Below are 15,430 nucleotides of genomic sequence, written 5' to 3' on the forward strand. Positions count from 1 at the left end.
GCCCCACCCATCTCAATTCCACACACAAATGGGGCAATTTATGTAAAACTCCTCCCACTTTCCTGTTAAGCTCCACCCTTTTACGGCACACAAAGCCGGATGTCCCACCAAAATCAGGACTATTGGGATTCGGATAAAATCCAAAATCAGAATTCAACAAACATTTTATTCCTGTGTCCCAATAAGAACTGGTTATGAAAAAAAAAGTGTACTATATCGTACAAAGCTGTAAATGCTATATAGTACATCATATAATATACAGTGATCTGTTATGAAAGACACATGGTCGTGGTGGATTAACGCTGTACTGTCACGATTTAGGAAGTAATTAGAAATGTGATCCAAAAATACGAATTATAAAACAAGTTGCTATATATACATCTGACTTGTTTTTAATGAAAGTGTGGTGGATGCACATTGCACGGTTGTGAAGGTTTCATAACATCTCACTGCCTCTGGCCGCCCCAGTCATGTGTGTCAGTCCTGCATTCTAGGAGGGGTTTGGAGGAAAAAAAAAAGAAACATTATTTGACCGAATCTTATCTGAAGGAACACAACTCTCTCAATAGCAGACAGCGTGGCATGAGATAGGAAGAAGACAAGAGGAACCAGACATCCATACGGTGCATGTGTCCTGCTGAGAGAACTCCTAAGGCTCAGAGCCTGCGTGTGCTGGAAGATGGACCTGCAGAAAGCAGGAAGAGTTTGAGGACCTCATCTACCGTGAGTCTAACCAGGCAGAAGGACATCAGTTTGGCATTTTAGAAGCACAGCAGGGATTTGACCTGTGCAATCACTCAGGAAGCAGAACTGTAAAAACCATTGTACAAGGGGAAACTAAAGAAATAAAGGTTCGCAATCCCACCAACCGTCATTTAGATATAACCCGAATCCAGAAAAGGTCATAAGAAGGAGACACCACCAACCGGAGTGCCAAGACATTGTGCCATCTGATCTATGCCCAAGGTAATATAACTTTATTGACATTGCTGGTACTTGCACAATTCAAGGCATGTAGGTGTCTGTTGATTTTGGGTAAGTAATGAAGTTATATGTAGCGCCAAATGTGAATACATTTGCTATAGACACTTATGGTGGGGTGGTACCTCTGTGCATCTTATGCTGAGCTTATACGACAGATATAAGACAATGCACCTCCACCATGACATGATCATAATACAATTCCATATTACTTGAATTACTCCTCTCTTACAATGTATGAATAGACACAGAGTATTACATTTGGATAAGAGGAAAGGGCTGCTAACTTTTGTAAATATTTTTAATGACTAAATTAAAATATATTAACTAAATAGAAATCTGTTGATGACCTGCAGTTATGTTATTTCACAAATCGTTCTCAAAAATTAAAGTACTACCAATATTTAGAACAGGGTCTTTTAATTTTTTTGTTTGGATGTCAGATTAGAATAGATTTACTTATACTTCTAAAAAAGGTAGAGCAGAAGTGTTGTCCATAGCAATCAATACGATTCATTTTCTGTACTAGATAAATGATAGCTAGAATCTGATTGGTTGCTATGGGCAACACCTACCCTTTTACATTTTAGATGGTTTAGTAAATCTATCCCCAGGTTTGTGAATCAGCCTTTTGAACCAGTGTTTAGCTTTTAATTAATAATGTGCTGACTTATAGTTACTTTACCGTTGTATTCGTTTTTTTTATTAATATTTATTAGTGTTTTATTAATAGGTAATTGGAAACTTTTAGAAATAATATTAAAATTATTCAAATAAAATTGGTTTAATAGTTGTAGTACAAAGTGACTTTGCAAACAGCATTGCTAACCATGATTCGAACCCCACCCATAGGTGAGGAGGACTGTAGGCAAGGTGATTACAGCCCAGATGCATTGGAGTGTGTTACTTGTGTGTGTAACATAATAGACTAAAGACTATATACTTTTAGAGACCCTTTCTTACTGACAGACTAAGGGGGCAGGGGGGCATTAAAGGTAACCCTGGAAGTGGTAATGTGCATTTCTGCATACAGACAGACTAAGAACAGAAAATGATATACTACATGCAGAATAAATGGTAATAGTCTGTGCACTTCATCAAAGGCACAGACTAAGAACAAATTTGGAGAACTAAATCCATATTATAGAACAAAAGGATGCAAATGTCCATGAATACAGATTAAGAACAGACAATTAGATAGAAATTAGCAAAGTTTCCACCAAAAAATTGCATTGTTCTGCATTTGGCCACGGAAGTTTGAATGCTCTATTTCATTTCATATTTAGCTTGCTGAATTTTGAGAAGTAATTTTGCTTACAGATTTACAGAGTTTTGACTAGATCTAGACCTTCAAGTTCCATCTAGGATGAAATAAAATTTAAAGCAGTACTGTCATATGTCGAACTAACCAATAATAATACATATATGACAGCAGCACTGTCATATATATCAACCTAACTAATAATAGTTGCTTTTTCAATTCTCCAATTGTGTGTTAAATCGAATGTAAAGTGCATTTAACACATACTTGCCAACTCTCCCTGAACGTCAGGGAGACTCCCTGAAATAGGAGTGATCTCCCTCACTCCCTGAAGAGTCTGACATTCTCCCTGATGCTGAGCCAGTACAAGACGTGGTTGGCTTCACCATCAGTGTCATGATGACACAGTTCAGAAATTGTGTCCTATGTCCATGTATTGATGCCTATGGAGGTGGCCATTTTCATGGAGACCAAGATTTAATCAAAGACTGACCGGTAAGACAACATGACTTCAGTAATGGAGACAGATATGTAAAAGACACTTCAGTCTCTAGAGATTCATTAGCTGCTTTTCTTTAACGCATAGTTGCCTACTCTCTTGGAATGTCCGGAGACTCCCGCATTTCTGGGAGACCTCTCCTGGGAGAGCAGGGCAACCTCCTGGTTCTCGCCCCAGCAATAGATCAAGGACGAGGCTTAATGACGCAAATATTGCGTCATCTTAGCCCTGCCCCCTGCTGTAATTTGCCAAAATTGTGACAATCGTTAAGGGGACGAGGCTAAAATTATGCAATTTGTGAAGCCCCGACCCCGCACGCCCACCTACTCCGGGATCTCCCTGAAGCCAAGGAGGAAAAGTTGGCAAGTATGATTAAATGATTAAACACCTCTTAAATTGCAGCAGGAATAAGCTTGAAAAGCAGACACCGACTACTATTACCCCTATTACCCTATATAAAAAATAAAGTTGGCAGGTTTGCAGCATTATCTCACATAATCCTGTACATATTACCTGTAATGCCCCAAGTTAACATTTCAGTAGTAGCATTTGCTTGTGTTTATAGTGTTTACCGAGCACAGTAACACAAGGGGCTGCTGCAGAACCTCTTTGGGGAAAGAAGCAGTCAGTAGCTGCTTTTCATTGTAACCTGCAATGGGATGTTAGGAGAATATACCCTGCCATATACAACTTTTGTATCAATGGTGAGATGTACGACCTGGTCTCTGGTGTCTTTTGTGACGGGCCAAATCATTTCTATCACATCAGTCTGGAGTGAATAGTTTAGACTGACACTTAAAGTATTTTATGTCAGAGAGTTATATATCTCTCTCTATATCAATATTTTTTTTAATTTAAATATATATATTTAATCTTCCCCACCCCCCCCATCTAGTAACTGATTACTCCAGGGTACAATATTTGAAGATCCAGGAGAGTTTGTATTCCAGGCAGGTCTGCAGTAAGTGTGTAGCTGGAGATGACTGACAGGTTGCAAGTGCTACCCTATGGCACTCTGGTAGCAGGTCGGTCTGAACTAAATTCTCCAGGCATTTTATGGAGGGCAGAACAAGCCATATGTGATGGAACAGGTAGTGTGGCACTCCGATGGTTTTATCATCTGAACAGGGGGAGGGCTTTAAAAACAGCAACAACGACAAAGTAGACACTACCTACATCGGCAATATTATTTACAAAAACACAAGCATTATTTACATAACCTATTTATACCAGTTTACTATGAAAAGAATATTGACAATTTAGTCCATTTACTGTAGTTTTAGACCTCACTGTTTTTTTAAATGTATTGTCATATAATATCAATATTATGTCAATAGATTACATATACACACATACATACATACATACATACATACATACACACAATACACAGTGGTCGAAGTTGGCTGGTCTACCACCACTTCTCCTACTGCATTGCTGTAAATATATATAACTATACTTGTTAATGTACAACATCATATACAGGTGTACATAGCCGGCTACGTGTTGAAAACCAGAAATTATTTTTTGTACTTACCTTATTCCTCACAATAAAATGACAGTGGTAGGGGCCATCTTTAATGATCTCTCAGTCTGTATCATACTGACATTAGGGATGTTTGCCAGAAAAGCACTGAAAAGTACATTAGAATGGTAAATAACTGTATCTCTAGAACAAATACATTAGATATTAGTTGTTATGTTCTATTGCATCTGATATTGTTGATGGCGTCACTAATACTGAGACTGTTACTTAAGAGAAATATTATTTTGGGCAATGCAAGGCTACAATATGTTTGCAGTTAAAGTTGACTTCTGACCTATGCATGGTGAAGGGAGACAGTATGTGGGTATATATGCCACCTAACTAGTACCTATGCACCAGTCACAGTTTTAAGGTATGAGGAACAAAATCAATCAGTTCACTAGGAATCAGTGCCATCACTGAGGCGCAAGGCACTTTGTGCTCAATTTTAGTTCAACCCACAAAAGTATCTACCTAGTTTGATTGTAGACAGGTCCACTTTACATGCGAGGTTAATATTTGGGTTAATTAAGGTCTCATGTGTTTTAAATATGGGTCACTTGTGAACTGTAGCTGAAATTTGTTTGATTCATCAAAAGACACCAATACTTTATTTTGAGTACAAAACGCACAGTTATAGAAACCTATCCCAAATAATTCCATTAAACAGTTATTCTCCCTAAAATGAATATAATGTGCGAGAGAAATTGTACTTTGCATTTTTGATGGCTGCCTTCCTTTGCTATAGTCATTGAGGTTGCTTCCTAGTGGGACCTGAATCTGATGCAATAGCCCTGTGTTTGCAGAGTGCAGTTGGCAAGCACATGGGTATGACACTGTAAAATGACTACACAAGCTTGTGTATGGCAGTCTAATGGCGATGATAAAGACAGCTATCTGTGGGTAGTAGAGCATAAACTGCCAAAATTCAGCTTAACATTTTTTATTCCAACCACATGTTCCATCTGCATATAGCTAGGGACCGACTGCTCCATGATGACTGGGCCGTCATCATGGAGCTGCTATAAATTTGTATTTCCTTTATTTATTTATTTTAATTAGGAAGGTCGAGACTCTGTGCAGCCAAAGCTTATCAATACTGGTATGGCCTATTGGGAGCCAGCCCAAGCATTGGTGTCCCTGAGCTACCTTATTGTATTTGCTGCATGGATCAGACAGTTCCATTCCTCCCCTTTGCTCTGCAAGGGCCAGTCTCCCCCAATCTATCCCTCACGGACAGCAAGTCAGACTTGGGGTGCACTCCCCCCCCCCCATTATGCATGTGCCATTGCACATGTATAGGCAGCAAGGAAGGCAGACTCCTACAGCATACTACTCCAGATGGAAGAAGGTAAGTGTCAGAGGGCTATTAATGTAATGAGGTTAGTATTGGGGATGTGTGAGCTATTATTATAGAGGTGGGGAGTCAGTGAGTGCTATTCATGTAATGTGGCTGGTATTGGGGATGCGTGGACTATTATAGTGGTGAGGAGTCAGTGAGTGCTATTAATGTAATGTGGCTGGTATTGGGGATGCGTGGGGTATTATTATAGTGGTGGGGTGACAGTAAGTGCTATTGTTATAATCATTGTGATTTATGTATTGCCACCATACTAGCAGGTCTCTGCAGAGGATATTTATGTATTCACATAAGTCCCTGTTCTATTGAAGCTTACAGTCTAAATTGTCTACTAGACAAACTTTATAACTTTTAACACAGGCCAATTAACATACCAGTATATTTTTGGACTTTGGGAGGAAACCGTAGGAGCCGATGTACCCATGCAAAAACAGGAAACACGTGCAAACTCTACTCAGTGTTATCAGGCAACAATGCTAACCAATGTGCAGCATCTAAATCTGATGTAGTGACTGATTAGATAGCATAGAAACCTAATTTAATGTGGATGCTATTGGCTGGTTAAAAATAAGGAGGCCTAGGGTGTCCCCTTGTGGCTCGGCTTTGCATGCTTTATGTACTTATCCATGTGCAAACAGGCCCCTCTAGTCCAGGATCCAGACAAGCAGCAACTAAGCTCAAGACACAAGCAGCAGATAGTGAAAGCTACAAGAACACATAGCAGAGTGTAGTACTGTCTGCTAACTGTCCAGATTCTGGTGGGACAGTCCCGTTAAGTCAGGATTTTGTCCCAACTGCAGGTATAGTCAGGACGTAAATCCTGCTTAAAGCTATCCTGCTTGTGAAGGGTCAGCTTTGTGCACCTACCAGTGCCGGTGTATTTGAAGGGGAAGGGAGCAGGTTGGAGAGCAGCCTAGCACTTTCTGAAACAGTAGCCACACTCTTTTTATGCTATCTACACCCACTCCATTAGCGTGGTGACATCTTCAATGGCAGAGCAGAGGCATGTATATGGTCCTGACTCATGGCGATTTAACCCTGCCCACTAACATATTGCCACTGCCAAGAACATGATGCCACTTTCAGAATGTCTTCTAGGGTCATTTTAAATTCCTATACCGCCCTTCATCAACATTCATTTATATAGCGACAGAAAATTCTGTAGTGCCGATGAGTGCATTAAAGTTTATGCAGCGTCTTGTGTGAGATGTGCGTATTCTAGAAGTGTTTTTTAGATGTATGTAGCATGATTTAAATATAGAGTCGATGTAGGGAACAAAGTCTGAGTTAAGGATTACTCCTAGGCAGCGAGCTTGTGGGTTGGGATTTATGGTCGGGTTGTCAACAGAAATGTCAGGTAGGTAACTTCTGTTAGTGGGTGGGAAGATTGTTAGCTCTGTTTTTGAAAGATTGAGTTTGAGTTGGCGAGAGGACATCCAAGATGACATGGCAGAAAAGTAACGCAAGACACTACAGATGATGAGAGATCAGAAGAGGATAGATATATATGGGTATCAACTGCATATAGATGATACTGAAATCCAAAGGAGCTTATTAGTTTTCTCAATAGAAGTGGTGTAGGTAGAGAACAGCAGAGTACCTAGTACTGAGCATTGTGGTTCTCCAACTGATATGGGAAGCGGAGCAGAGGTGGATCCAGAGAAAATTACAGTGAAAGAGCCATTAGATAGGTAGTATGAGAACCTGGATAGCACACAGTGTCTTGAAGACCTTGCATGCAGACCATGGTTAAATGTTTATATAATTGTATATTCCAAATGCTAAATCTCACGTTTACTTGGATCAATTGAAACATTCTTATAATTTGATTCCTATTGTTGCAATAGCATTACAACATCAGCTTTATCATATTGTTACATCCTAGGACTCTCATAAATATCGAAGGATATAGAGATCATCCCAAAAACGTCACACATATCACCCCTATGTGTGTTTATATTTTTATTCTTTATTTTTTATATTATTTATTCTTTATTGTTCATATATTGACAAATCACAAGGATGTCCTAATTTGTTTGATCAAAAGCAGAAGCAAATGTATACTAGAAGTAATATCTCACATTCAATATTGGGTTCTCTTATATTAGTCTCATATCAAGGATTGCATATAGCAACAGAATACTGCCAACCTGTGTATAAAGGGTTATTTATTCCTTCTATATATCCTCTGATAGGAGTCTGTACGAGAGTCCTAGGATGTAACATGAGAATATAATGCTGATGTTATAAAGCTATTGAATCGATAGGAATCATTCTGAAAAATGTTTCAATTGATCCAAGCAAAACGTGAGCTAAACATTTGGAATTATATATATATATATATATATATATATATACACACACACACATACATACATATACACACACACACACATACATACATACATACATACATACATACACACACACGATGGTAGTAAACTGCAGCAATGAACTCACACAAGTCCAGGGTTTTCAGTATAACTAGCCTCAGCCAGTTTTATTAAGCAGCAAAATATAAGAGAACTTCAAAATAAACACCTTGTCATCCAGCTCTAACTAAATATTTGCCAGTTCAGACTAACAAACTAAAGTAAACCATAAACAGTGTCAGCACAGTTTAATCACAGGTACCTATCAAGTTTCCTCTCACAACAACTCACCAGCCACAGTGCCCAAGCAGTGAGAGAATGATTGAGCTGTCTTGCAGCCTTCTACCTGTACCACTCAGGTGCACCTCCTGATTAGCAGCAGGTTCACAGGTAACCTGAAAGACCCGGCAACAGGCCTAATGGATGGAGCCCATCCTACTGTCTCCCTCCATAAACAACAGGTCCCTTTTCCTATTTTTCCACAAGCCCATAGTCCTACAGCAGCTCACAGTTACTCCAGAACAGACATTTTCCTGGAACAGTAGTTAGGAACCTAGGAAATATGAATCTGCTTTCATACACCTCACCCTTGGCTTTGTCATATATATATATATATATATATATATATATATATATATATATATATATATATATATATATCTACATACACTCTTATTTTACACTGCACTTTACAGTTGATTTCAGATGTTCCTTCTGACTTTAAATCAGTCAGTACATTTTATTTTATTTATTTTTATACTATTAAGTTTTATTGAATTTTAAGGGGAACAGAAAATAAAGAGGGGTGGCAAACCAAGGGAAAGCATATCATATAACAGGCATTCATTCTAGAGCAGGGCTGGCCAACCTGTAGATCGTCAGGTACTGTGAAACTGCAAATCCCAGCATACCCTGACTGTTTACTGGCAAAGCATGCTGGGACTTGTCGTTTCACAACTCCTGACGAGCCACAGGTTGACCAGACATGTTCTACAGCATAGACAATAATGTTTAATATATTAGGTGCAGTTATAAAACAAATATTTCTGAACTGTCAGTACAATCTCCCACGTACAGTGCCGCATGGTTTTGCCAAGGTGCACAATTGTTCATTCTATCTGGATTTACTCTGGGGTGCAAGAGGGTTATGGCTACATTGTGTAAACAAAAGGACATTAGATCCTCTACACCAGGCCTGGCCAACTTGTGACTTTGCAGATGTTGTGAAACTACAAGCCCCAGAATGCTTTGCCAGTAGGTTGCCAGCCGATAGCTGGCAAGGAATGCTGGGACTTGTAGTTTCAAAACACCTGTGCAGTCATGGCCAAAAGTTTTGAGAATGACAAAGTATTGGATTTCACTTCGTTTGCTGCTTCAGTGTTTTTAGACCTTTTTGTCAGATGTTGCTATGGTATACTGGAGTAAAATTACAAGCATTTCATAAGTGTCAAACGCTTTTATTGACAATTACATTAAGTTTATGCAAAGAGTCAATATTTGCAGTGTTGTCCCTTTTCTTTGAAGACCTCTACAATTCGCCCTGGCATGCTGTCAATCAACTTCTGGGCCACACACTGACTGATAGCTGCCTGTTCTTGCCTAATCAATGCTTGGAGTTTGTTTGTCCACCCTCCTCTTGAGGACTGACCACAAGTTCCCAATAGGATTAAGGTCTGGGGAGTTTCCTGGCCATGGACCCAAAATTTTGATGTTTTGATCCCCGAGCCACTTAGTTATCACTTTTGCCTTATGGCAAGGTGCTCCATCATGATGGAAAAGGCATTGTTCTTCAGGAAATTGTTCTTGGATGGTTGGGAGAAGTTGCTCTCTGAGAATGTTTTGCTACCATTCTTAATTCATGGCTGTGCTCTTAGGCAAAATTGTGAGTGAGCCCACTCCCTTGGCTGCAACCCCACACATGAATGGTCTCAGGATGCTTTACTATTGGCATGACAGAGGACTGATGGTAGCACTCACCTTTCCTTCTCTGGACAAGAGTTTTCTGGATGCCCCAAACAATCTGAAAGGGCATTCATCAGAGAAAATGACTTTACCCCAGTCCTCAGCAGTCCAATCCCTGTACCTTTTGCAGAATATCAGTCTGTGCCTGATGTTTTTCCTGGATAGAAGTGACTTCTTTGCTGGCCTTCTTGACACCAAACCATCCTCCAAATGTCTTCGCCTCACTGTGCGTGCAGATGCACTCACACCTGCCTGCTGTCATTCCTGAACAAGCTCTGCACTGGTGGTGCACTGATCTCACAGATGAATTAACTTTAGGAGATGGTCCTGGTGCATGCTGGATGTTCTTCGGTCCCCTGAAGCCTTATTCACAACTATTGAACCACTCTCCTTGAAGTTCTTGATGATCCAATAAATGGTTAATTTAGGTACAATCTTACTAGTAGCAATATCCTTGCCTGTGAAGCCTTTTTGTGCAAATCAATGATGGCTGCACCTATTTCCTTACAGATAACCATGGTTAACAAAGGAAGAACAATTATTTCAAGCACCACCCTCCTTTTAAAGCTTCCAGTCTGTTCTTCTAACTCAGTGTTTCCCAAGCCTAGTCCTCAGGGACCCCTAATAGTGCATGTTTTCCATATCTTTTTGCTGGAGCACAGGTGTAATCATTACTGACTGACACATTTTGAAAGTTCCACAGGTGGTATAATTATATCACTGGTCACCTGGAAAACCTGCACTGTCAGGTGTGCTTGAGGACTAGGGTTGGGAAACACTGTACTAACTCAATCAGCATGACAGAGTAATCTCCAACCTTGTCCTCGTCAACACTCTCACCTGTGTTAACGAGACAATCACTGACCTAATGTCAGCTGGTCCTTTTGTGGCAGGGCTGAATTGCAGTGTAAATGTTGTTTCTGGGATAAAGTTCATTGTCATGTCAAAGAGGGACTTTGAAATGAATTGCAATTACTTTGATATGTACTCATTATTAAGAACAGGGAATGTTAGTTCCACACATTATTATTGTTATTAACATTTATTTATATAGGGTCAGCATATTCTGTAGCGCTTTACAATTGGGAACAAACACAGGTAACAAAACAAGACTGGGTAATACAGACAGACAGAGAGGTAAGAGGGCCCTGCTCGCAAGCTTACAATCTATATTGCAATACATGTTTTTGTCTAGGCATGTGTATGTGTGTTACTAGCAGCTAATATAATTTGCATTTTAGGTTTAAACATGAATCAAAACTTTGCATAGCTGGGTACATAATTATGACTGTTTGAACTAATCTCCACTGTTTTGTCCCGCAGCCTGCAGCCAAGAATGACCTCCATGACTAATCTGCGATCATATGTCAACACTACGAACTTTAGTCTCCCCATCGTATTAGAGCAAAAGCCTAATGAGACGAACATCATTCATATTGAAGTACCCAAAGAGGTCTTCCTATTCCTGTGTCTTCTCAGCTTGCTGGAGAACATCCTAGTGGTCGTAGCTATTGCAAAGAATCACAACCTCCATTCTCCCATGTACTATTTCATCTGCTGTCTGGCTGCGTCAGATATGCTGGTAAGCATCAGTAACCTAATAGAGACCATCATCCTGATTCTGCTAAGCCATGCCGTTATAAAGTATTACGAGCCAATGGTCAAAATGATGGACAACATCGTAGATACGATGATCCTCTGCTCGCTGGTGACGTCCCTCTCGTTCCTGGGAGCTATCGCTGTGGACCGTTATGTCACCATCTTCTATGCCCTGAGATACCACAGCATTATAACCCAGCGCAGAGTGGTCAGTGCCATCGCCGGAATCTGGTTGATCAGCACAGCCTGTAGCATCACGTTCATTAGGTTCTCTAAGAGCGATGTCGTCATCTTATGCCTCATTGGGTTTTTCATCTTCATGTTGGTCTTAATGTTGGGGCTCTACATCCACATGTTCGTACTGGCAAGACGCCACTCCCAGATCATCTCGGCCCAGCATAAAGGTATAAGAAGACGGCTCTCCCCACATCAAGCAGCAGCCAAACTTAGAGGTGCCATCACCCTAACGATGCTACTCGGTATCTTCTTCCTTTGCTGGGGACCCTTCTTTCTCCATCTCACCCTAATTGTGTCCTGTCCCAAGCACTATTTCTGCCTTGAATACTTCAAGTACTTCAATATCAGCTATGTCCTCATCATATTTAACTCTATTATTGACCCTATTATCTATGCATTTCGAAGTCAAGAGCTGAGGAAAACCCTGAGGGACATCGTGTTGTGCTCCCAGTGACGGTACAAGGGGGTCGGGGGGGACAGAAGCTCAGTGAACATCTGAACTTCTTGACAAAATCCTCCCTTTCCCCCAGTAACACGGTTATTTGATAAATGAGGTAAAAATGACTGCCAAAATAGAAGCTGGAGGTAAATGACATGGCCCACCAACGATCCATGGCCAATCAGTTATTCGAGTGTGGACAAAAATGAACCCTCTTAAACTCAAGAGGAAGTATGCACTCATGGCCTTATCTGTGTGGAGCTTGTATGTTCTCCACGTGTTTGCCTGGGTTTCCTCCGGGTGCTCCGGTTTCCTCCCACACTCCAAAAAAACAATGGTAGGTTAGTTGGCTGCTATTAAACTCTCGGTCTGTGTATGTGTATATTAGGGGATTTAGATTGTAAGCTCCAATGGGGCAGGTACTGATGTGAATGAGTTTTCTGCACAGCTCTGTGGAATTAATGGCACTATATAAAAAGATGATGATGATGGTTGACCATGAATTTTTCCACATTATTTTATTACCTCTCAATGACTTTATAACAGATAAATATAAAATAACTCCCTTGTCCCCACAGAAGATGTCAGTCCTTGACGTATGATGATGGAGTCTACTCTAAATAACAAAAAGTACACGGAACTGTCGATTTGTGGCTATGTGGCGACCCACGGGTCAATCTGATCATGTTTTTTTGATCTGGTGGTGATCTCAATGTGAAGGGGATAGTTAGACAATGTTATAGTTAGACAATGGGATAGTTAGTTCCATTAATAATGGTAACTCAATAAAGATAAGCAATAAGGTGCTGGGAGTCTTACACTGTAATACTGATATAAACAGCTGTCCAATTAAATGCCCCTTGCCTTGGGGTTACATCTTATGACCTTAAGATATGTGTTCAGCAATACAATCTCATTGTGTAAGACAGGACATGTTTAAAAGATACTACAACAAACATCTGCACTCAGCATATTGAATACAATATATGTTTAACCATTACCGGGCTTCATGTTCCACCACTGCCTGTAATAAAGTGATTTTAATGACTATCCTGAGTGCAGCTGTTTCTTTCCAAGATTTCTGATTTCGGAAGTGGCAGGGACCATGCCAGGCCTTGCACCGACACGTAGCGCTGATCCCAGGAGGGAGCGCTCACTGTAACCTTCAGCAGTCCGCTGATATCTAAAGCCATGCCTAATGCTGTCCACACGCTCTGCCATATTGCAGCCACTAATTAGCCCAAAATTGTAGCTGGTGTGGACTTGAAAACAACAGTGATGCCCAAGAATAATCTGATCAAAAGCAGTGATATAATTGGGCAGATTGGTAAATAAGGTCCGAATATTACTACAGATAATGGATAATTGTGTGTGCAGTCATCTTCTAGACTTACAACTTGATAGATGCAATTAGCCGCTCTGGGCTGGATGGATATTTCACAGTTTGGCCACCTACGCAGGCGCACTCATAGGGGGAGGTTCCTGTTACCCTGAAAACCCTGTACTATTTACTCTAGATGAACAAATCTGGTTGCCCATTGATGCCAAAAACACTACTTAATCTTGGGCGCTAGAGGTATTCACATGTGCTGGATTTATTTTGCCCATTGATGTCCCAGAATGCCGTGTGCACGGGTCAGCATTCTAGTATATCAATAAAACATGCACATTGGAACAGAGCGTGTAGCACAATGGCGTGGCAAGAGGTAGGTGGGGAGGAGGAGAGGCAGCGAGAGTAGTAATGTAGAATAGGAAAGTGATCAGAGGAAGATGATTGGGAAATGGGTATTTCGGTACGTACAAAGGAACGACACTGGATTGTGCCTATATAAATAAAAATACAAATACAACGGTATCAATCTAGACCAAAACCTTATAGTTTAGATTTGTTCCCACCAATAAAAAAACTACAATTAGCATAGAATAACAATCCAAATAAAAAGAATTGCCTTTAAAATAAAGCAATGCAGACTAATCTTTAATTGCCTATGTAAGAAATACAAGAATTATCAATGGTCCACAACATGTATTGCAAAGAATAAAACATAATACAAATATATATATATAGAAGCAGTATTGCATGCACTTTCAGGGGCGCACGCAGGATTGTTAGGGGGGGTTTCCCCCCCACCGAAAAAAAAAAAGAAAAAGCGAGAGAGCTGCTGCGCATGCGACTGCGCAGCAGCTCCGTTTCGGCAGCACTGTACTATACAGCAGCCGCAGGGCAGTCAAATAAGCGTCCGCGGCTGCTGTATACAATACAGCACTGCCGCGGACGCTTCTTTGACAGCACCGTGGCTGCTGTATAGTACAGTGCCGCTATGTGGGGCACTTCGTTAGCGGAGGGGAGGGGTTTCTGGAGACCCAGAAACCCCCCCTGCGTGCGCCACTGACTTTGGTATAATTTAGGGAAAGGACTACACAAATAGGTCTGAAACAGCTGTACTGCGGTATTGAGTAACTCTTCCGAACAAAACCCAAGTTCTGTAATTAGGAAATGTACATCTCCAAACCACCGGAGTAAGATCCGAGTCCCAAGACCAATCACGTGAATCCACACATGAAAGAGTAAGTTAGATACGCAACATGTAGTTTTCAAACTATAACTATATATCAGTAAGATATCCCAGGTATATTCACTGTTTGTGTGCTCTAATGATGAGCTGTGGGTAAATATAATAAAGCATGGCCACACTGCTATGTTACAGTCAATTCATTGTATTGTTATTTTACTCTATGCTAAATTATCTCTAGTTTTTTTTTTATTGGTTGGAACAAAACTAATCTATATGGTTTCAGTCTAAATTAGGCTGATACCTTTGTCTTTCTATATTTATTTATATATACACAATCTGTTCCTTTGTGTGTATTTGTTGTTGGTTGTTTTCCATATTAAATTATAGTTAGCAATATCCTTTAAATAGTAACTTAACATATAGATTTTACATTTATACTGTGACAAAGGGAAGGGATTGCCACAGACCAACCCGGAATCCGGGAGTCTCCCGGACAATTCGGGAGAGTTGGCAAGTATGGATTACACACATGTATAGCAGTGCACCTAGGTTAAGAGGTATACAAGTGTAAGACTTGTAAACAGAGGACTACTTTGCCACGCCTCCTGCCTAGGGACAGGAGAGATCCCAAGAGTCTGCAGGTACAGGCTGCGGAGGGGGTTAATTCCCACACAGTCTT

At 40.5% G+C, this 15,430-nt stretch overlaps 1 protein-coding gene and 1 long non-coding RNA gene across 3 annotated transcripts in view; one reads left to right on the forward strand and one right to left on the reverse strand.

Annotated features, from left to right (window-relative positions):
* Positions 1-184: 184 nt before the first annotated feature.
* Positions 185-15,430, reverse strand: part of LOC142104422 (uncharacterized) — a 40,523-nt gene continuing 25,277 nt past the window's right edge. Inside the window, exons 3-4 of the long non-coding RNA XR_012679568.1 lie at positions 4,279-4,374; positions 185-490 (exon numbers count right to left, since the gene is read on the reverse strand). This is a non-coding gene — a long non-coding RNA (uncharacterized LOC142104422). The remainder of the gene's footprint in view (positions 491-4,278; positions 4,375-15,430) is intronic.
* Positions 335-12,976, forward strand: MC1R (melanocortin 1 receptor). Of its 2 annotated transcripts, none has more exons than XM_075189076.1 (2): positions 335-966; positions 11,284-12,976. In XM_075189076.1, the coding sequence occupies exon 2, from the start codon at positions 11,297-11,299 to the stop codon at positions 12,248-12,250; it is 954 nt and encodes a 317-aa protein (XP_075045177.1). In that variant the 5' UTR covers positions 335-966; positions 11,284-11,296; the 3' UTR covers positions 12,251-12,976. The 2 variants fall into 2 exon arrangements, with proteins under 2 accessions (XP_075045177.1, XP_075045178.1); XM_075189077.1 differs by lacking the exon at positions 335-966 and adding an exon at positions 8,313-8,388.

The sequence above is a fragment of the Mixophyes fleayi genome, chromosome 10 (genome assembly GCF_038048845.1).
Source record: "Mixophyes fleayi isolate aMixFle1 chromosome 10, aMixFle1.hap1, whole genome shotgun sequence".
NCBI classification, from domain to species: Eukaryota; Metazoa; Chordata; class Amphibia; order Anura; family Limnodynastidae; genus Mixophyes; species Mixophyes fleayi.